This window comes from Geotrypetes seraphini, chromosome 2, assembly GCF_902459505.1.
Source record: "Geotrypetes seraphini chromosome 2, aGeoSer1.1, whole genome shotgun sequence".
Lineage (NCBI taxonomy): Eukaryota > Metazoa > Chordata > Amphibia > Gymnophiona > Dermophiidae > Geotrypetes > Geotrypetes seraphini.
The window spans coordinates 263,609,691-263,633,445 of NC_047085.1; the positions used below are offsets into that span (position 1 = coordinate 263,609,691).

The window sequence follows — 23,755 nt, forward strand, 5'->3', positions numbered from 1 at the left end:
GCACTTCTGGTACTCGACCAGGGGATGATGCTTTGCTACACTGGCTGTTTAAGTCTGTTTCTGTCTACCATTTCATAGTGGATGTAATCAAGGAGTTGAACCTGGAAGCTCAGCCTTCCACTCCACAGTGCATGGCCATGAGTTTCTCCAATGCTCAGACCTCCTTTATTCATGCGCATCTGGACATCACTGCCTTAGTTACTAAGCAGTGGGAGATGCCAGAGGGAACCTTCAGGGTGGCAAAGGTTATGTCCAGGCTCTACCCAATGGCTCTGGAGTTCCAGCAGCTGTTTAATCAACTAAAGGTGGATTCGGCGGTGGCCCAGGTCACCCAATGCACAGCCCTTCCGAGTGAGGGGGGAGTTATGTTAAAGGATGCTCAAAATTGCACTGTGGACATGATTTTAAAGAGACAGTTTGAGGTACTAACTTTGGGTATCAAAGTGATAGCATCTTTTCTGGCATAGGCCTGTCACACCAACTTGAGATGCTACCCTTCTGAGGAGGAGAGCGTCTGCTCCAGCTGGTGCTGGAAGGGGTGAATTATGTGGTGGATGCCTTGTATGACATTATCAGAGTCATGAGTAAGGTATCAGTGTATCCTTTTAATGCAGTGTCTCTAGCCCCGATGGGACCTGTTTTGCCCAAAAGGGCTTTTTCAAGGGTTCAGATTAGCTCTAGCCCCAAATGCGAGAGGATGCTAAGTAAGAACTCCTTTACGAACCCTAGAGACACTGCATTAAAAGGATAAGTAAAAGAAACTTTTTGCTGTTGTTTAGTCTTTATTTATTTTTTGAATGATGATAAAAAGTTATACAACAGTGAACAAATAAGCTATACTCAACCAGGAGGCTATGTAATGAGTCCAAGATGGATAGCCACACATTTAGATGTGAATAACACTGAAGGCTCCTTGGCTATCCTGTAACTGAACCCACATTAATGAGGTGTACGGCCGTTGAAGTTCCCTGTACCCCTCCTTCTTTGTATTTTGTTCCAGTGGAGATCAATTGCTTTGGTACAAACTGAAAGGGGCATTCCACTCCACTGGGATTAAGAGAGGTACTTAAATCTGTGGTTGACACACTTCTGCAAAGTTGGTTTGTGGCTTGGGATTGATCTCCTAACATCTCTTGTGAAGATTAACAGAAAGAAAATTAACCAGGTAAGAACCTAATCTTTCATTAGTGCCTTTTAGGCACTAGAGATGATTTGCAAAATATTTCCTTTTGTTGTGAATAATTTAATTATAAACTTAATAGCAGTTTTCCACTCCATCTTATAATATATCTGACCTGGTTAGGGGGATGGAGGGGGGTGGGATGGATGGGTTTTTGCAAAAACTTTGAGTTGGTATTAATGTGTTGTATTGTTTGTTGTTCCTGTTGGGCTCAATAAAATATATTTGATAATAATATATCTGACCAGTAGAACACCAGGGTCTCTCCAATTACTTTGCTCTTCACATAAGGTTCCTTCACACCAAGGTGACATTTTTCTCCTTGGCTGATAGACCCATTCCATAGGGGCAATATTATTAAGCTCCACACTTAAGTTTAATCCCAGTAATCAACTAGATCCTTATATGGTAAATTATGAAATTTTGACATAATTGCACTGGCCAATATTAATTCTCCCTACTATAGAGATTCGCCTATTAATATATTTCCCATTTATAGCTAATTTTGGACAGCAAACAGAGAATTTCAATAAATAACAAATCCATCCACATTAGGAGTAGAATCAAACTTTCCCAGGCATCAACCTTAAAATCCTCCTTTCTTGTGAAAATAAGATCCAAGAGATGATCACATTGGTATACTGGCCCTGTATTTATCAATTCCAAACCTGCTGTTGCAAGGTTAATAATAGTGGTAAAAATGATGTTGGAAGCCATGGGGCGAAATCAGATTAACAAAGAAAAGAATATATGAGGGAAAGGGTTTAGGATTGAGCCTTGTGGTACAGCAACCAATATGGGATATTCTATGTAGGTACAAGAATTGACAAATGTCAGTACTCTTAGGCAGAGGTGTCCTTAAACACTTAAGCATCCTTTAAAGTGAGATAAAAGATTTTACACAGAGATTAAAACTCATAAGTATGCCTTCATAAAGAGTTAAGTGTCACTGCATCAAGGTAAGTATCCTTATAAAGAAGTATCAATCCAAGCAAAAATCTTTATAAACACTGTAGCTAAGTGTCCTTTCAGAGAAGTGATACTTCACAAATCATAAGTACAAAGGTGTTAGAAATCTGGAAGTAAACTAAGGGACAGCCTTGTGTGGTGTTTTTTATTCATTTTAAAAACCAACACAAAGTGCAACAAATTAACCAACATTTGGTACAAGAATAAAACAGCAATCACTACAATCAAATAACAAGATAAGTACATATCCCCCCTCCCTCCCACCCACCCTGGATGTGTATAACCTTTATTCAGAAATAAAAGGGTAATACTAAATCAGTTCTTACAAAATTTTGTTAATGGATCCCAGACCTCTTTGAATTTATTATAGTGTCCCAATTGTAATGATTTCATATGTTCAAACCTATAAACTTAACATTAGGTTTCCCACCAAAAGTTATAATTTACCCTATTCCAATTTTTCCAGTTCTTCGTGATAAGCTGCATAGCAACTCCTGTCATGATAAGAAGCAATCTATTTTTATTTGCATCAATTGGACTCTTGGTATTAAGAGAGTTCCAAACAATACTATGTGATATGACAATGTCAGTGAAGCTTCTAATATCATATTGACTTACTGAAGTAACAGTGCAAAGACTGATCCTAATGTAGATATAGAGAAAAGTATTCTTAATACATAGAACAAACAGATGCCCTTCTATGGTCTTAAATGCATTTTTAAAGTATAACTGCATAGAAATATCCTTTTAGAGAGCTGTTTTCTGCAAAGAAATGTATGACCAAGAGTAGTAGTAGTTAAATTTAATAACCTGAATGGGTTGCATCAGTGTGTTTTAGAAATAAAGCAAAATATTACTACTACTACTTATCATTTCTATAGTGCTACTAGATATACACAGCGCTATGCATAATGCAAAACATTCTCACAAATTGTGACTCGCAAATCGAGCATTGCCCCTCCCTACCCCGTCCAAACTGCAAGCTTACCCCCCAATGTGGCACTGGCACGCAGCACCAAGCCACAGGAGGTGCCGGTGCCTGAAGATCATGCCTCTCCACCATCTGGGCCTTGAGCATCTGCGCATGCTCAAGGCCTTCTGGCTCCCGCCTCTCTCCAAGATTTTGCAATACCAATATTTTGGTTCAGCTTGTGGCAAAAATTAATTTTGTCACAGGGAGTGTGTTTGCCTTGCACTGGACTTTTTAATCACGCCAGATTTTTTCAGCCGCCATTATCTTTGCTAACTTTGTACACAAACAGAGGAAGAAAAATCTTATTCAAGTTCACCTCCAATGCTTTTTGACAGGTTTTTTTTTTTTTTTTTACTGCTTTAACCTGCAATGGACATAAAGATGTAAGGGGGTTCTGTTGCTGAAGAAGACATGAAATGGAGCTCTGGCAGTAACGGGCTTTCTTTTCAACACAGATAAGTCTGACATTTTGAATGTGTCTTGCAAGATATTTGTGCAGCGAAAAGAAAAATGAAGAGTCTCCTAAATGAGGAGAGTGCATAATATACACATAATAACACATTTTTATTGATTTATTTTTTCACTTATTAGTGTCACATTCAGGACAGGATTAATTCTTCGAGGGCCCCTAGGCACACAAATACACTGGGCCCCCCTGGCCTTGCCCTACCCCATTTATGTTTTCTTATTTACATCTTTATTTCCACTTCTATTTATTTCTTTAATTCAAAACAAACAAAGATTAGCATACCAGTGCACAGTTTTTTTTACTATACCACCCCCAAACTTCTCTGAACAAATCCCCCTTCCTTCCCTTCCCACCTACTTACCCAGGACTTTAACTCTGAACCCTTTCCATATGTATATAAAAGTGTTCAGATATATTGTAAAGCAGTAATACTATCTGAAATAAGTCTATATTAATAACCAAGTTTGTACTGTTGTATTATAGATTGCTTATTCTGAATAAAAATATTTTCAAAAAAAAAAAAGAATTCATCATAACCTAATTTTTTTTTTTTTTCCTGGAGACTGTAGTTGCCTTTTCCCTAGAGATGTCCAAATGAGAAAAAAACTGGAAAATAGTGTTCTTGACTTGACTTTCCTTTTATTTCTTTCTAGAAAAATTTTCAAACAGAATAAAATACTTGTTCACATAGATCATACAAAAATACAGCAGAGCTGACATGGGTACACAGCAGTTTAACTGTGCATTTGTGACTAGTTATTGACTTGTTCACAGAGTATTGCTTTTATGCAATTTGGAAAATTTAGCTTCAACAATTCAAGGCCACATCATCTATGCTTGGACCCTTGAGGAAGGCTTGTTAGTAGAAACAAGGCCCATATCGGGTCCGTTGTATTTTTGTATGATCCATGTGAACAAAAATGACCACCAGAATTCCATAAAAAGGTTGGTTTATTCAGTGCAGCAATGAAGATTTAGAAACAATTCCTAACAGTAATACAGACAATGTCAGTGTTACAGCTACCTATACAGTACCTGGATGTAATTGTGATCAGAGAACTTAACCAGATGACCTGTAGGTGGCAGTGCAGTCTTCTTAGCCTCTGATGATAGTGTTCTATAGAAGCCAATAGTTGATGAAAGGGAGGACGGATCTTGTAGCAGGAGATACTGTACATCTTATTCTTTGCACAGCAAGATGGAAGGAAGTTGAAACTGAAAGTAAGAGAGATGGATCCTGATTTTCTCCCTTGCTGTTCCTCTTCACGGCATAGTCATAAATACTGTCTGTTACCAGTCATAATCTTTAAATCATGATAGATCAGAGGATGGCGACTGGCTGTAGGTTATTGTTGATAATCAAATGGATGCAATGGCATATCTAGTGTATTTTACACCCAGGATCAATCATTTTTTAACAGCCCCTCCTCGCTATTATGACCTTTTTTTTTTTTTAGTAATAATCTGAGTCACACAACAAGGATGGACCTGGGAAAAGTCAGCATCTTAAACACTGCAGTAAGCACTAGAATATCAATACACATATTGAGGCTTATAATCAAAACTTTGCAACGTCCAGAAACCAGCCCAAGTTGGCACTTAGATGTCCAAGTGCTAATAATCGAAACTGACTTTCTGGATGTCCAGTAGCACTTCTAGGCTGCTGTGCATCCAGAGCGGTATGTTAATTGGCAGATATCGGGCGGGCTTAGACCAGGATGTACTGCAGCAAAGTTTTCCCAGGTCATCCTGGTTGGAACTTAGATGTCGGCTGTTGGACCTGTTTTAGTTGCATCTAAGAGCCCTAAAGCTGCCCAAACTGTCCAGATGACCACTGGAGGGATTAAGGCATGATCCTCCTTACTCTCCCAGTAGTCACCGACCTTCTCCTACCACGCAAAGATGGGGGGGGGGGGGGGGGAGGAGGGAAGTACATTGACCTGCTGAAATCCCCCAACAGTCCTGGACCCCTCCCCCCTGACATCCACTAATACTCTTGTATCTTCGGATGACAAATCGGCAGGAGGGAAGCCCACTTTCTCCTGTCTTTAGGGCTGTGTGCTCAGAATGATGGGCCTTCCCCCCAATGTTTCCAGTTGGGTGGTTTTCAAGCCCGATGGTGGAAAATAAAGGGCTTGGGCAGGAGGCGGGTTTTTGGGCTATTTTTTTCTGTAACTGGCTATTTTGGGCTGGTAACGGGGTTTTTTCATTGGTTCTGCTGCTGCTGCAGCACAACGAGCCAATAACAAATGACCTTAAGAACACTGAGGTTGTTTGCGATTGGTCCTTTATGCCTCAGCTGAACCAATGAAAATTAAGGAATCTCATCGAGACCAGTCCGGCGAGAGCGGACTGCTGGGCACGATGGACCTCTGGTCTGATCCAGTGGAGGCAAATTCTTATGTTCTTATGAACAGCCACCATCCTGAGCAGTGAGCTGAGCAGGCACGCAGTGAGAGCATGGCTTATGCTACTGCTGCACGTGCAGGCTTAGAGCAGGACTTGGAGACACTGAATGGAAAGCTACAGAGCTGGTGGCAGGTTGCCAGTGAAATCGGCATCGCTGCATGGACAGATAGTAGGAGATGCTGGTTGGAGAGTTATGGAGTGATAAATGCTGGCTTGGGGGGATAGGAAAGAGTATAAGAAATGTTGGCTGGAAGGAGACAGGGATGGGAGAGATGCTGGCTGGGGGTGGAGGGTAGAGGGATGAGATGCTGACTTGGGGTGGTTGTACACTTGCTGGGGTGTACAGAGATGAGAGATGCTCACTGGGGGTGGGGAGTACAGGACTGAAATGCTGCCTGGGGGGGAATACAGTTTGCTGGGGTGTACAGGGATACGAGAGATGCTGGGTGGTATACAGCTGGGGGGGGGGGGGAGTCCAGGGATGAGAGAGATGCTGACTAGGAGGAGGTACAGGCATGAGAGAGAGGGATGAGTGAGGTGCAGACTTGATGGGGTAAGGGAGAGATGCTGGCTCAGGAGTGATCCAATACACCAAGAAGAACATAACATAGCGAAGAGATTCTAGATGGGAGCTGAGTGTAAATAGAGGGACACTGAAGTAATGCTGGGCACAGAGAGGGCCAGACATGGAGAAGAATGCTTGATGGGGAGAGAGAATTGAGACAGGGGCAATGGAAGCAGGGGAATGGAGAGGAACACAGAAGAGAGAAGCTCAGGATCGGGAGGGGAGAGATGCTGGATAGATGGGAACAAAATGTAAATAGGTGATCCTGGGGAGACAGTTAACTCCCCCCCCCCAAAAAAAAATAAGGGACTCTAGGATCAAAGTGAATGGAGTGGGCATCCTTCCTGCCAGGGGATGGCTAGGGGAGGGGGGATGTTTTGGAAGGGGGGAGTGGAGGCAGGAGGAACAGGATACTCCTGCCATGGACAGGTGGGGGTGGATTTTGGAGGTTCCAGCAAGAGGGACTTGGCTCCCCTCCTGCTAGTCATCTTCATGCATGGGAGGGGGGGAACGACACTGGTTCTCTGCTGCGGCCACCAAACTGATTGTGGCAGGGAGATTCTCTTGCTGCAATCAGCCCAGCTGCAACCCGCTTCTCTAACCGGTGCCTGTGACATGGACGCCGGCTAGAAAATTGTGTTGTTTAGACAGTCTTAGGCATCTCTCCGTGAGGACAGATATGATTCTATATAGGACGCCCATGTGTGATTCTCCAAAATTGCTTAGGCGGCTTCTGAGACTGGGCGTCCTATACAGAATTCGGTCCGTTATGTCCAGAAGTTTGAAAAGCTTTTAATTTTGGGAAGGACTTTTATGGTAAGTGTTTGTTTTTATTGTGTTTTTTTCTGAATTTGTTTTGTATTTGAGTTTTGGTCTTTTGTACACCATTATGGACTGTTTGGGATATATATGGTGTATAAATAAATAGTTTGTATTGGTATGATGTATTTGTTTGATAAATTAGAAGCGTTTCCAGCGGCAATTGTTTGGGCTACTTCGACACAAGCTGGGCTGGAAATTTTTTTGCCAGCTGGCAACCCTGTTTCCCCCTCCCAATGCTGATGCTGCAAACACATCTCCTAAAGCAGCACTAACTTCCAGTGACAACACCAGCTTCTTCTGCTTCTATGAATCAAATAAAGAAGACAATACGGTGCAGTTGGAACAAGATCTCTTCTTGAATGATGCTGCTCATGATATATTCAGTCTCCAGCGCTATCCAATTGTGAAAGAAGTGTTTATTTTGAATAATATGAGCCTTCCATCAAGCGCACCAGTGGAGAGACTCTTCAGCATCTGTGGACAGATTCTTACACCACTCAGGAACAGTTTAATTGATAAGCATTTTGAAATGCTTTTAATACTCAGCCAATAAGAAACTCATTTGAAAATAAAGTACTCACTATAATGTTCATATAGTTATATAATAAACAAAGTAACTACCTAGTTAATTTTTTAGTAGTCAATAAGAAATTCATTTGAAAATAAAGTACTCATTGTAATGTTCATATAGTTATATAATAAAGTAATTTAACTACCTAGTTAATTTTTTAGTAACATAGTAGATGACGGCAGATAAAGACCCGAATGGTCCATCCAGTCTGCCCAACCTGATTCAATTTAAATTTTTTTTTTTTTTTTAATTTTTTCTTCTTAGCTATTTCTAGGCAAGAATCCAAAGCTTTACCCGGTGCTGTGCTTGGGTTCCAACTGCCGAAATCTCTAGTAACTAGTAAAGTAACTATTTACATTTAGTGGAGAGTAATTGAAATCAGTAACTAGTTACTTTTTATCCCATATAACGGTAACTGGTTACTTGTTTATAGTAACTAGCACAGCATTGAATTGTCCAAACATAACTTCCACTTAACATAAATATTATTATCGTTTTCACTTACTAAATAAAAAATTTGACATAAACAAAGCATTTAAATGTCAAAAATCTAGCCATTTTTATTACCCTGTGCTGCAGGTATGAACAATTTCACTCAAAGAAAGCTGCTGGATACTGGAAGCAGTCCAATAATGGGGCCTAGTGATGCAAAGAAAATCACATGGGTGCCCCTAAAAAGTAACTAGACGTTATATTACTCATTGCTGTAATACATTATGCCCCTTTACTTTTTTACATTTGCATGAAAGTAATCATTGCAGTTACTCATTACTTTAAAAAAGTAATATATTACTGCCCAACTCTGCTTTTCTCTTTCCACAGGAAGAGGAGACTGGCAAGATCCGTCCTTTACCTATGTCCGCCGCGCGTGCGCTCATTTTCCCACATCCCCGATTCCCTCCCAGCCTTTGGGAAAGTGCGGGTGACGACAGGTCTCTTCGTACGTGCACATCGTGTCATGATTCAGCCCCGCCTCGCGTTTTTCACTTGACCCCGCCCATCTCCTCCGAAGTAACGGGAGCTGGGCTGATCCGCTAAGCTGAAGTACTTGCGTGGGTAAAGAGGGGGTACGAAGAGGACCGCCTAAACGTATTGCGCAGACTCCTTGCCAGGGTCGCGAGTCAAAGTTCACCCATACACACAAGGGGCTCTTCGCCATAGGCTGTGCTGCCAGCCGGCGCGAGGACCACCCCCCTCCTCTCTTCTGCAGCTGGCATAGCAGAGGAGGGGACCGCGCTCCACAGTGACGGTTTAGTAGGGGGAGGGGGGGCACGCGCTGGGCGGCGGCTGCCGCTGCTACTCCTCCTTCGCTATGGCTTCAGGTTCTTGAGGTTCTTCATCCTCCGCGTGCCCTTCCCACGACTGCTGCTGCTGCCGTCGCTGTTCGCGGGTGCGCGTTGGGCAGGGCTCGCGCTCTCCTGTTGACGCGGCGGCTCTCAGGTAAGCGCCCTTTCTACCGGTGCTCACCTGTTATGTTTGGTAGCGAGTGAGATGGCTCCTGAAGCCAGGTGTACGGTAGCTGAGGGGCGATCTCGGCGCCTCCTTTAGTACAGCTTCTTAGCCAGACTTGGAGGGAGAAGAAGCTTACTTGCTGCCCTGGGGAGTGCAAGCATCCTGTGCAGCTGCTGCTGCGATGACTTTGGACTGTGGCTGTCTATCTCACTGTTGTCATTGGGCAATTTCTTACAGGTGGCTCCGGGTGCCTCATCTGTTAAAACTTCCTCTTCCGTCTGTGGGTCGAGGAAGAGGAAAAGGTTAATGAAACGGGTGTATCAACTATTTTTAATTAGTCTTCTTTATTTTAAGGTGTTCTGTTTCTTTCAAGGTCTTTCCCCAAGAAGTGTAAAAAAAAAAAAAAAAAAAAAGTGGTGACTCTTTACCCTGGACAAGTCATTTAATTTTCCACTGCCCCAGGTACATTAGATTGTGAGCCCACCCGGACAAATAGGGAAAATGCTTGAAGTTCCTGTATGTAAAACCACTTTGAGTGTGGTTGTATAGCTACAAAAAGGCAGTTTACAAGTCCCAATCCCTTTTCCCTTAAATATATAACCAGTGTTAGAGCACTCTAAGGATGATTTGAGCACTGAGCTAGTGTCATTTCACTGTTCTACAACCAGGCTAGCTGTGCAATAGTTAATGCTCTTCCCTAGGAGCCACCTTTTGAATATGATTGGGGGTGCTCAACTTGTAACTCAAGACAAATTTCCTCTCACACATTAAAGAAAAAAAAAAAAATGTAAAAACAAATACATCTGATAGTGAATGGTAATAATGACTAGTTCTGCCTGATTTCAGGGGAAAAAATTTCAGTATGATTTTATTCGTTTTTCCCACCAAACCAAATCAGGTGGGGATTTTTCAAACGTGTTTGGGTCCATTACAGGATGGCAAGAGAGCTTACAAAGCCATTAGTCCAGCTTTGGCTCATCTGATTGCCTCCTTATTGAATGCAGCTTGCTTGCATGTTGCTGTAATTCTTACTCTTTTTTTCAAAAATAAAAAATAAACAGCAACAATTTTTTTTTTTTTACTTATCCTTTTAATGCAGTGTCTCGAGCATACCCCGACAGGACCTGTTTCGCCCACAAGGGCTTTTTCAAAGGTTCATAAAGGAGCTCTCCTTCAGCGTCCTTCCTCATTTGCTGTTGTTTAGTATTTATTTTTGAAAAAAAGTAAGAGTAAGAATTACAGCAACATGCAAGCAAGCTGCATTCAATAAGGAGGCAATCAGATGAGCCAAAGCTGGACTTTTGTAAGCTCTCTTGCCATCCCGTAATTGACCCAAACAAGTGAGGGTTGTGATTGCTGTGGTTGTTTCCAGTTTGCCTCACTTTTTATCTTCTGCATCCTTCTAGATTTTTCAAACGTCCTGGCAGGTTTATTTGGTAGCCTCTTCATCCACCCCACTTTTATTTAATTAGTTTTCTATCCCATTTTCCCCAAAGAGCTCAGAATAGGTTACAGGTTAAACATACGTAACAGTTAACAGATTTATCCTAATTTGACAAATACTAGGGATCTAATACCAATATACATAACATGCAGTTTACAAGATAAATTTTACATAGTTGCAGTGCAAGATTTATCAATATAAGTTTTTATTCTAATGTGACACCTAATCGATATACATTAATATTTACTTATAATGTATTGGCCTTGGCAGGGGAGTTAGGTGAAGAGGTGTGTTTTTATTGCTTAACAGTTTTAACAAATTTTAAACAACTTTGCCCTCTCCAACCCCATTCTGGTGCTTTGGTGTAAACAAACACAAAAAGAAATCTTTTCTTCTATCTGTTAGGTAGCGAGCATGAGCTAGGACCTAACAACTTTGGCAGAATACACATTTCAAATCTGACATACTGTAATCACAAAATAGAAGATAATTTTTTTTTCTACCTTCTTGTCTAGTCATTTTATTATTCAAATCATGTTGGTTCCAGGCTCTAGTTTTGTTTGTTTCCTGCCCATTTGACATTTTCTTCTTTCTCCATGCTCGCCATACATCTTCCAATTCTGTACCTTCCCTTCAACTGCTATATTCAATTCTCTCTCCTCTTTTCCTCCCTTCTTCCCCCTTGTCGTCCAGTCTCTTCTTTCCTACCTTCCCTCCCCCTGCGGTTCCACGGTCAGCCTTAGAGCAGAGACTCGAACCGGCCAGCCAACCATCTATCAGTGCTTGTATGTAAGGCAAAGCAATGCTGGCTGGAAAGATAGGCATGCAGGAGGGGACTATGGGTAGAGGGAAGAAGGAGCAGACCGAAGGATACTTTTATATATATATATATATATATATATATTTTTTTTTTATTTTTTTTTTTGGGGGGGGGGGGTGATGGCCTCACGGCCTTCCTGTTCTGGTATCTGTAGTTGCCGGCCTTCTGGTGCTGTATGAATGCAACTCTGCCCGGCCCAGAGATCCATGCTCTAAGGTTCAGCTCATAGCCACTCGCTTCAGATTGGTGGGAGATTGTCTGCTCAAAGTGGCTTCCGTGGCTCTCTAGCAGAAACATAAGAATTGCCAGTGCTGGGTCAGACCAGTGGTTCATCGTGCCCAGCAGTCTGCTCCCATGGCAGTCCTTAGGTCAAAGACCAGTACCTTAATTGAGTCTAGCTTTACCTGCATACATTGTATTTGCCTTCTCTGTACTGTTACTGCAATAGCAGTCCTGTTGCTACTGCAGGAGAGAAGGAGCCAAGGACTGACTCCTGAATATGTGAGGCTGATTTTTTTTTTTTTTTTTTTTTAAATTAAACAAATCAATTCAGCTGGAGTGAATCGATTTGAATTGAGAATCAGGCAGCTGTAATGATGACCAGCTTGTATCTAAATGTCAAGAGCAGGGGCAGGGAATGTGGACAAATCAAATCTAGGGTCCAGCCACTCTGTCCCCTCTCAGCATCATACTCTTTCTTTCTCCCTCCATTAAAGACATTTGTAGCAATTTTCTCCAACCAGTTCCTCTTTTCCCTTAGCCCATCTACATCACACTCTGTTCCCCTTAATTTCATTTCCCCCATCTATCCTCCTTCTGTACTTTTTAATTTTTCTCCACTTGCATAGGTGTAATTTGATACTTTATATTTAGGGGCAGGCAATTTAATTGCTCTTGAATTGCTCTACTTCCTAAATCTTTTCAACCTGTTCTTCTTCTCATTTTCCCTTTTCCCAGCCTTCTATTTCCCTCTATTCCCCAGCAAGGTCCAATGCACTTTTCCCTAATTAGTTGCTATACTATTCAGATTTGACACACCTATCCCTTTACTCATTCCCATTTCTCACTCTTCTCTACAGGTGAGACTTTCTTTTTCTTGTAGATTTAACTCATCTTCAATTTGTGACTTCCCATTGATCACAGGTTTGGATCATTTACTTCCAAGTTTATTCTGTACTTGATATACCATCTATCAAAGTATACATAGACGATTTACAATACTAGTTCAGAAGACAATAAAAAAGAAGAAGATTTCATAGTTAAAATAAGAGTGGGGTAGATGAGACCGAGATACTTACTGACACACAGGGAAACTGGGGGTCTGGAGCATAAAAAATGCATTGAGATAAAAAAGGGAGACAAAAGGTAAAGGGAAGAACAATCTGGGGGGGGAGGTTGCTTCAGGGAAGCAGTTTTTATTCTTTGTCATTACGAATAATGTTAGCTAAGTATACAGTCTCTTCTCAAGTCTGGTAGGCATCCCTAAATAGGAAGATTTTTCATTTTAGCTTGAAGGCACATTCCTGTTTTTTGGGACGGATTCCTCATCCCATTTTGTACTGCAACACTTATCCTGGCACGCTCAGGGTTACAGAACCAATGGCCACCTTTCTACTTGCAGAGTCCACATCAGATTCTTTGCCACATGCTAACCCTGAGGTTTGGAAGCCCAGTAAGAATCATAGTTTGAAAACTTCAAAGATTACATACTGAGTGGGAGAACTTATTCTAGCAGTGGCGTAGCGAGGGTGGGAGGTGCCTAGGGCAATGGCACCCTGATCTCTTCTCCACCCCTCTCCCTGCTGCGTGCCCCTTCCCTTCCCCCATACCTCTTTAACTTCCCTGGCTCAAGCAGCATCTCCAACTTGCTGCTGGCCTCAGATCTCCCGCTGACAGCACTTCATGGTTGCAGGACCAGGAAGTGGCGTCAGAAAGAGAGCAGAGGCCGGTATGAGCAGTAGGTTGGAGCTGCAGCTCACTCTGGTGAAGAGCCAGAGGTACGGGATTGGGGATGAGAGTTGCCAGGGCATAGGAGCATGCACCCATACTAAGCCACTGTGTTCTGGGTTGCCTGCAAGATACTGCTGCAGTAGCCAAGGAACAGGCATCCAGCTTAAGGAGCTGAGACCTGGGAGGTGGTTGCAGAGTTTTACCAAGAATAAAAAGGGGAGCAGGAATTCGACAATTAAGCAAGAAGAAAATCAGGGAGCCAAAACAGGAAACGCACAGTTTATGAGACAGCATGTACCTTCTCATCCCCACCACTGCCAATGGTCTCCTCTCACCTCTTCATGCTGCTGTGCTATGTTTTTCGCACACATTGCCAGTGCTCCCACCGTTTGTACCTCATGTGGGATGTAATAGGGGAATAATAATTTGAACTTTGTAAGGAATGGGAATAGTGCTTTCTCTTTTCTCCCTCAGTTCAATTCCTGACCATTACCCTATCAATATCAGAGCTGCCTAAAGTAAGTTTTAAAAGTGAAATTTTCATTTCATGGTATTCCATGCTTCCACAACCTCCTTCCCTTTTCCCATCCTATTGAAATGTCGTATATACTCTTAATATAAGCTGACCCAAATATAAACCGAGGTAACCATTTCCCCCACACAAAAAGGAGGAAAAAAAGGTTGATTCGAATATAAACCAGTGTGTGTGTGTGTTAATAGCCAAGTACTCTGCCCTGCCAGGCTCTGCACCCTGTCTCCCCTCCCTTCCTGCCCTGCCCAGCTCTGCAACCAGCAGCCCACCCTCCCTGGCCTGCATAGCTCTGCACCCTGTTCCCTCTCCCGATGCCTTGCTGGGCCTGCTGTAAGACCTGGTGGGCCGGGATAGGAAGGATCCCTCCCACATCCTGTCCTGGCTGACTCGAAAAACTTTTACCCAGCCTCCTGCCTCCCCTGCGTACCTTTAAAATCCCTGGTGGTCCAGCAGTGAGCCAGAGCAGGAGTGGCCTCTCGTGGCAACTAATCACTAGCAGCTCTCCACGGGGAAGGAGTGCGGGAAGGCTGCTCTTGCTCCAGTTCTCCGCTGCACCACTGGAGATTGTAAAAGGTACACTGAGGAAGTGGGAGTGAGGGTAAAGGAAGGCACAGTCAGCTGGGACAGGAGGCAGGTGAGCGGGATCCTTCATGTCCTGGCCTACCGGGTCTTACAGCGGATCAGGTCCGGTAGGGGGGGTGACCCAAATATAAGCTGAGATCCCCCATTTTTGTGCCGTTTTTTGTGCCCCAAAATCTCAGCTTATATTCAAGTATATATGGTACATTGTTGACCCCAGTGACCACAAAATTGGAAGAAAAGAGCAGATAAAAATCTGAACACCCACTCTGCCCAGCAGTTGCATTAGTTCATGATTTAACTAACAATGAATGTGATATAAAATACTTGATCATTGTCTGTCTTAGGCATTTCTGGGACATAGAATGTAGAAGTCCGCCTAGCACTGTCTTTAGGTTCGGTTCCAACCACTGTTCCCTCTGTGCTGAGCAGGTGTGCTTCACCTACAGTCCTGCTAGTAGGTGATGCTGTTTCACTATCGCACTTTCCATAGATAGAGACAAGCAAGCAATGCAAGACTCCAGAGAACCTGTCTGTCCCTAGTGATTTGAAAACATAATATTGAAGTGCCACCACTTACTGGCAGTAATGCAGTTAAAAGATTCCTGCTCTGCTTAGAGGGAACAGTGCTTCCAGTTACTGGAGCTTCTGTTGAAGCCCTCTCTAGCCCATTCTAAACTGAATTGCCATTTGTAGCAGTTACATGGCTAGGGCCTTGCTGCGTTGGTACAACAGTTGTATCGCACAATACAAAGGAAAAAAATCACAACCCCACGTGCAGGATTTGACAACGAAAAAGGAGTGGGGGAAGGGACTCAAGGTCAAACTACTGTGAGGACAATCAATTTATTAAAACATCATATATCCACATAAAATATAAATATATATATATATATATATATATATATATATATACATACACACACACACACACACTAGTATTTTAGCCCGTTACATTAACGGGTACTAGAATATATGTCTGTGTGTCTTTATTTCTGTCTCTCTCTCCCTCTCGCTGTCTTTCTCTCTCCCTGGCCCCCTTTGTCTGTCTTTCTACGTCTCTCCCTACCCCTGTGTCTTTCTTCTTTTCTTTCTATCTATCTGTCTCTTTCCCTGCCTCCTATGCAGCAGCATTTCTCTCCCACCACTTCCCTGTGCAGCAGCCACAGCAGCATTCCCTCCCCCACATCACTTCCCTGTACAGCAGCAGCGTTTCCCCTACCCCCCTTTCTCTTCCCATAGTCTGTCCGGCTTCTTTAATCTCTTACCGCCCCCCCCCCTTTCCTTCCTGCGGTCCCGACAAACCTTCCGATTCCAGCAGCGTCTGCAGCACTCTACACGGGTGCTAGAGTAGATGTCTGTCTGTCTGGGTTTTTTTTTTTTCTTTGTCTCTCACTCCTTGCACACTGCCTGTCTGTCACTGTGAGAATGGGAGCTGGAGCATTAAGACTTTCAGCTCATTCTGGATTGCTGAAGTCCTTCATGGTTCGACTTGATGGTGTCCAGAATTGATGAAAAGACAGAGCCATTGTTCAGTCAGTGAAGGGAACAGGCCTTTTAGGGGGAAAATGCCTGGGTTCAGCTATTTCTCCTACTGTAAACCGTGTCGAGCTCTACGAACGTGGAGATGATGCGGTATACAAACCTAAGGATTAGATTAGAAGCCTCTCTGTTCTGCCATTGCCCCTGTTTGGATGTCTGCCTCACAGGATTGTGTGTCTACATTGCTGCCTTCTAGAAAGTCCCCTATATACCTGACTTATGTTTGTGTCTGGTGTGTGTTTAAATTCTGGTATGGGAATTGGTCCCTGTCTTCTTGGAGAGCTCAGATTCCTGATATCATGGGGATACCAGAGTAGGTGCTTGCTTTGAGCACTCTGAGGGTCTAGATAGTTGCTCTACCCAGTTTTTAAGGTAAAGTGAAGAGCACCTCTCTAGCCTTGCATAGAAAGGTGGTATACTTCCTGAAGAGGGGTAGCACAGCTGCACCCTACTTCCCCGTTTTCACCCTTCTTTCCCTTTGTGGGACCTCAGTCTAGTTCTCTGGGTGTTGTTTCAAGTGCCATTTGAGCCTCTATACTTGGTCTCCATCAAGGACCTCAGTCTCAAGACATTATTCCTAGTAGCTCATTTTTTCACCATCTTTTTTTAGTGTTAAATAACACTAAAAAAAAAGGTGGTGAAAAAATGCATAAAAAAATATATACTGGTAGCCAATGATGAGGTGCCACGTAATTCTTCCTGCAGTTTAAGAATTAACGTAGCGGTGGAGTGGTGGGGCTGAGGCTTCCTTTTAATGTATATAAATACATAATGGGACTTTTCTCACATGCCTAGGTTCATTTGATATGATTGACACATTGTGTGAGTAGACTTAAGTTCAATATCCTGCAAGACTAAATTTTTATAGGTCTGCAGAGCCGGGTCCAAAGGACCTGAAGGGGTCCAAGAAGATTTATCCAAGGGATAGAGACACGACCCCTTCAGGTCCTTTGGACCCAGCTCTGCAGACCTATAAGAATTTAGTCTTGCAGGATATTGAACTTAAACAGAAAAACATTTTTTTTCCGGTTTGGAATTTGTCTTTAGCTGAGAAGAATGCCCTGAAGAAATTACAAGGCAAATCCCTGAAGAAGCGTGTTAGCGAAACAGGGAGCCCTGTTGGATTATGTGGAAGTGTGGTAATGGTCATGCTTGAATAGCTTTCAGCTTACTTTCCACGGAGCAATTTTTCCTGCTTTCTAACCCCAGGACTACGTTCAAACCAATGTTCAGATAAGTGACTTCATTGAAAAATTGAAAAATACTAAAAAAATTGTATAACAGTGAAAGTGACTTTTGAAAAAATTGAATTTGAAAGAGAGTGTGCTTTTTTGATAGAGACTAATACATTATAGCTCTCTTATTTGGGAGTTTTTTGACCAAGGATGTATCTGCTGGTCTCAAATTATGTTTGAAACCAGCTTGTCTATGTGGGTAGCTATATAGAGCCCTTTTGGATACTGAGGTCTTTTCTCCCTTTTGATAATAATTCTGATACGTAGACCTGTACTTTGGAGGGTGTTTTTTTGGTTATTGAGAAATATGAGGTTACCATGATATTGCTGTATTCTGGTATAATGCAGTGTAGCAAGTGCCATTCTTTGATCTGTGATTTATCATTGCAGCTGCAATTGTGATTGAGGCTTGGGTGTATTGCACAAAAGGATCTTATGCTATTTGCACAGATTGAATTGTTACAGGGATCACCCCAGCTTATACTGGTGGTCACTTGTAGAATTCAGTTTTCTCTATCTCCACCTGCTGGTAGGAAGGGATAACACCTTATCGTTGCAGAACAGTGTTGCTGACTAAAAGAAAGAAAATGATCTGATAGGACATAATTTCTCCTTCATGTATATCTGATTCCTAGTAAGGTTGGTAAAAGCAAATGGACAGAACAAATCTGATGTATTTAGAATACCCATAACCTTTTTTCTTTGTTTGTTTGTTTTCTCCTTTAGAAAAGCAAGTTAATGTGTGGAAGTGTTGCTACGTTAAATCTAGGAGATTTTTGGAAGGAGAAAGGATGGTAACAGAAATAATCCACACAATGGGTACTCCTATGCCTTTGGGCCCCAACTTTTCCCATATGCCTGATGGTCCAGTACCTTTGGAACAGCCTATGTTTCTGATGACGACGACTGCACAGGCCATATCTGGCTTTTTTGTATGGACAGCTCTTCTGATCACTTGTCATCAGGTAATAATTTTAGTTCAATCTTATGAATTTGCAACCTTGGTATATGTCTTAATTTATTATATCAAAATGTCTTTGATGTAATTAGCATGGCAGGGTGAAGTTTAGTTGTTATACAGATGTTTCAAGAGATGGTTTAGAATTTATATTTTCCTTATCAGCAGCAGATGAATCCAGAGACGGGTGGGTCATGCCCATCCACCAGCAGGCAGAGATAGAGCACACCAAGCCGAGTTAGAAACATAGAAAACATGATGGCAGATAAAGGCCAAATGGCCTATCCAGTCTCCCCATCCACAGCAACAGCAACCACTATTTCTTCCTCTCTCCAAGAGATCCCACATGCCTATCCCAGGCTTTCTTGAAATCAGACACAGTCTCTGTCTCCAGTTCAGTCATTTATCCTAGGACAAGCATTCAGCATATTCTCACATATGGGTGATGTAATCCACGGAGCCCGGTATGGACAGTGCTAAAGTGTACTGTCACTTTAAGCTTTTAGCAAAGCTTCAGAACTGCACACGCGAATGCCTTCCTGCCCGATGTTGGCTCGCAGTACCTCAGTTCTTCATTTTCTGCAGAGCAAAGAAGTTATGTCTAGACTTTCTCCAAATGAGTTGCCTTCTTGTTTCAATTAGTATATTTTTTCTGACTTTCAAGTTTATTTTGATGACCTACTTATTTTTACTTAGTTTTTGTTTTCTTTTTGTTGAGTTTTTTAGACTTTTCATTTCTCTTCAGTTCGGACCTTGTGCCCCTGTTCAGCCTTTGGGCATCAAAACACGTCATGTGTTTTGTTTTGTTTTTTTTCTGACGGTCGGCACAATTGCATCTTTTGATTTAGCCGCCAAAATTTTTCCTCTCTTGTTGAAGCAGTCCAGTGGGTTCAAGAAGTGCATTCACTGTAACCGGGCCATTCACTCACTGATCCACACAAGTGGTGCATTCATTGTCTTGAGCCAGAGCATCGAGAGGACTCTTGTACCTGCTGTCTAGGTGATTTCAATTACCCTGATTTTGACTGAGTAAGTGTAACATCAAGGTATGCTAGGGAGATAAAATTCCTTGGTGAAATCAAGGACTGCTTTATGGAGCTACTGGTTCAGGAACCAACAAGAGGTGAGGCAATTCTAGATCTAGTCGTTGGTGGAGTATATGATTTAACTCAGGGAGTAATGGTGTTGGGGCCGTTTGATAAGTGACTATAACATGATCAGATTTGATATAATCTTTGGAGAAAGTACATAAAGGAAATCCAATACAAATGCATTTAACTTAAAAAAAATAAAAATAAAAAAGACTGTGATAACATGAGAATGTAACTGCTCCTCTAAGTTTGTTTTTTACCAAAGATGAAAAATTTATATCAAAGTTAATCAAAAATATTATCCTGGAAGCCCAGACCATATATAATCTATGTGTTAAAAAGGAAGACCAAAAGGCAGCCATTATGGTTAAAAAGTAAGCTAAAGGAAGTTGTTAGAGTTAAAAGACAATCCTTCAGAGAGTGGAAGAAGGATCCAATTGAAAATAGGTAGAAACAGCATAAGGAATGGCAAGTCAAATGCAAGGTGCCAATAAGGAAGGTAAAGAGAGACCTTGAAAAGAAGATTTGCTTCAGAGGCAAGAACATATAGTGCAAGAATCAGTTGGTCCTCTGGATGCCTAGTGGGGTAAAAGGGTCGCTTAGGGAAGACAATGCCATAGCGAAGAGGTTAAATTAATTCTTTGTGTGGTCTTCATTGAGGAAGGTATGGGAGAGATAACATTTCCAGAAATGGTATTTAATGCAGATGAGTTGGAGAAACTGAAACAAATCTCTGTAACTCTGGAAGATGTAATTGGCAATTTTGACAAATTGAAGAATAGCAAATCGCCTGACAAAATGGTATACATGCCAGAGTACTAATAGAACTGAAAAATGAATTTGTAGAGCTATTGTTAGCAATTGGTAATTTATTTTTAAAATCCAGCATGGGATGATATTTTAGTACACCTTACAGATCCTTTGCCCTTCTTAAAGGCCTTATTGGAATTGATTAAAGAATATGGTGACTATGCAGGTTTCTGCTTAAATTTGGACAAATTGGAGGCATTAGCATCATCTGTAGCGGTTCAGGCCCTATGGGGGAATGGGTTTCCGTTGACATGGGCGCCCGGACAGTTTGTGTACTTGGTGACTTTGATGACTATGCAGGTTCCTCATTTGTATCGCCTTAATGTGGATAAGCTTCAGCAACAGACGGAGCTTTTGCTAGATACCTGGAGGGCATTGGCACTTTCTCTGATGGGGCGCATTTGCTTGGTTAAGATGTTTATCTTTCCCAAATGGCTGTATGTCTTGCAGACTCTACTGTTGTGCTTGACGAAGAAAGAATTGCACATTTTTTATAAAGGGGTTACTTGTTTTTGTTGGGCGGCCAGGAAACCGAAACTGCAATTGTCGGAGAATTGGCGTAGAGGGGGGGTTAGGATTATCGGATGTTCGGGTCTATAATTATGCGTGTCTGCTTTTCCATTTGGGGGATTGGGTGAATATGTCTAGCAGCTACACTCCTCTTCAGATGGAACGTGAGTTTTTTTGCTCCCTTTGACGTGTTTGCGTTACTTCATAGTCCCTGGAAGGCACTGCCATCTTCTATCAGAACTAGTGTATTATTTAGCACATTGCAAGCGGCCTGGCGTTGGCTGGTGCAGGCCCTGGAATGGTCACTGATCTCTTGCCATTGCGGGGTAATCCAGTATTTCCTCCGGGCAGGGATTCCCGGGAGTACTTGTCTTTGGAGAGAGAGGAGTTTCTCGCTTAGAACATCTCTTGGGGGCTGCTGGAGAGCTGTTGACCCGTGCAGATTTGCTGGCTAAGGTGGAGGAGACCTGGGGAGTGCAGTTCGCATGTCATCAAGTGGAGCATTATGTGGGATCCGTCGACAGAGCACAATTGCACAAGCAATTAGGGGCTAGGCTGCAGGAGTTGTTTGCCCGGGAGGAGGGGGTATCCATCTCGGTGTCTAGCATTCATGCCAGTTTGCAAGATTTACAACCAGCCAAGGACTATCAAAACATCCGGGGTAAATGGGAGGGGGAATTGTAGATTAATTTGGGACACTGGGATGTAGCCCGTACCTTGAGGGTGACACCTGGGGTGACCCCGTGTACATGGTTGCGAGAAACGCATTATAGGATGACCTTACGTGCCTATTATACTCGTACACAGTTGTATTACAGTGGCGGTCTACCTACACCACTGTGTCATAAATGTGAAATGGGGGGACACACTTTGGGACATGCCCCATTATCCAGCGCTTTTGGAGGCGTATAATCTCATACATGTCAGGGTTAATTGGGAGAGCCTTGCGCAGCACTCCAGCCCACTTTGTCTTGGATTTGCCAGAGGCTATTGGCCATTTGCCTAGGGTGCATCGGGCTCTGTGTAGGAAGATGAGCTTACTGGCCAGGAAATGTATTCTTCAGTGCTGGACGGTTTCCGACCCGGCGTTTTGGCATTGGTGGAACCAGTTGCATCAGTTGGCCACTTGGGGGGCGCGAGATGCCGGAGGGGCTAGGAAGCGAAATATGCTATTCTTGAATATCTGGGAGCTGTATCTGCAGTCCTTGCATCCAAAGGGACGCAGTGAGGTTTTAAGGTGGGTGTCCTAATCTGGGCGCTCAGTTTGTAGGGCTGAGAGAGCAATGGTGAGTAATGGTGGGGCGAGGTGGAGAGTACCATTGGGGGGGAGGGATGGGAGGGATTGGGGAGGTGGAGGTATTGAAAGGTTCTGGCACTTTGTCACGGGTATGATCTGTGGGGTTAGGTGGGGGGGGGTGGCATCTTCGGGGCTCATCAGAGTCCAGAGCCTCGGAGTGCCTTTCCGCCCCCACTGGTCTCACTTGCCCTGTGTAGATTAGAAAGGGGGGGGGGGGAGTTTGGTTGCTGTTACTCTTCTTCTGTACCTGCTTGTTATATTATTGTATATGATGCTTCATTGTTTGTACTGTGCACCATTGGGGTGCCCTGGCATTGTTTCTGCTGCTGTTTGCATTAATAAAAATTGTTTGAACCTAAAATCCAGCATGGTACCCAAAATCTGGAGGGTGGCCAATGTAACACCAAATTTTAAAAAGGGTTCTGGAGGTGATCTGAGAAATTAGACTGGTGAGTCTGACGATGGTGCCAGGCAAAAGTGATAGAGACTACAATAGAGAACAAAATGACAGCACATATTCATAAGCATGGATTAATGAGACAAAGCCAACATGGATTTAGTCAAGGGAAATCTTGCCTTTCTACTACATTTCTTTGAAGGGGTGAATAAAATGTGTGGATAAAGGTGAACCAGTCGATTTATAATGTATCTGGATTTTCAAAAAGCATTTGATAAAATATCTCATTAAAGACTTGTGAGGAAATTAGAAAGTCGTGGGATTTGAAGTTATGTCATTATAGATTAAGAACTGGTTAAAAGATAGAAAACAGAGTAGGGTTAAATGGTCATTATTCTCAATGGAGAAGAGTAAATAGTAGAATTCCCCAGGGGTTTGTGCTGGGATTGCTGCTTTTTAACATATCAGTGATCTAGAGATGGGAATAACTAGTGTGATAATTAAATTTGCTGATGACACAAAGTTCTTAAATTACAAGAGGACCTTGTGAGATTGGGAAACTGGGCATCAAAGTGGCAGATGACGTTTAATGTGAGGAAGTGGAAAGTGATGCATGTGGGAATGAAGAATCCAAACTATAGCTACGTGATTCAGAGTTCCACGTTAGGAGTCGCCACCCAGGAAAAAGATCTAGGTGTCATTAAGGATACAATGAAATTCTTAGCTCAGTGTACGGCGATGACTAAGAAAGCAAGTGGGATGTTAGGAATTATCAGGAAAGGAATGGAAAACAAAGATGAAAATGTTATAATGCTTTTGTATCACTCCATGATTCAGCCACACCATGAATACTGTGTGCGATTCTGACCGCCACCACTCAAAGATATATTGGAATTAGAAAAGGTACATAGAAGGGTGATGAAAATGATAAGAGATGGGGCAACTTCCCTATTAGGAAAGATTAAAGCGGCTAGGGTTCTTCAGCTTTGAGAAGAGATGGCTCAGGGGAAATATGATAGAGGTCTATAAAATACAGAGTGGAGTGAGTGGGTAGAAGTGAGTCGCATATTTACTCTTTACAAAAATACTAGGACTAAAGGGCATATAATGAAGTTACTAAAGTAGTAGATTTAAAACCAACATGAGAAAAGATTTCATCACAAAACATGTAATTAAACTC

The 23,755-nt window shown here is 42.5% G+C and overlaps 1 protein-coding gene and 1 long non-coding RNA gene across 3 annotated transcripts in view; one reads left to right on the forward strand and one right to left on the reverse strand.

Annotated features, from left to right (window-relative positions):
* Window positions 1–12,172, reverse strand: part of LOC117353523 — a 32,401-nt gene extending 20,229 nt beyond the window's left edge. The window contains exons 1-3 of the long non-coding RNA XR_004537967.1: window positions 12,079–12,172; window positions 8,812–9,688; window positions 4,627–4,806 (exon numbers count right to left, since the gene is read on the reverse strand). This is a non-coding gene — a long non-coding RNA (uncharacterized LOC117353523). The remainder of the gene's footprint in view (window positions 1–4,626; window positions 4,807–8,811; window positions 9,689–12,078) is intronic.
* The window catches only part of TMEM184B (transmembrane protein 184B), a 143,917-nt gene continuing 129,427 nt past the window's right edge, over window positions 9,266–23,755 (forward strand). For both annotated transcript variants that reach the window (XM_033929518.1, XM_033929519.1), the window contains exons 1-2: window positions 9,266–9,398; window positions 18,239–18,477. In XM_033929518.1, coding sequence (XP_033785409.1) covers window positions 18,304–18,477 — 174 coding nt within the window. In that variant the 5' untranslated portion in view covers window positions 9,266–9,398; window positions 18,239–18,303. The remainder of the gene's footprint in view (window positions 9,399–18,238; window positions 18,478–23,755) is intronic.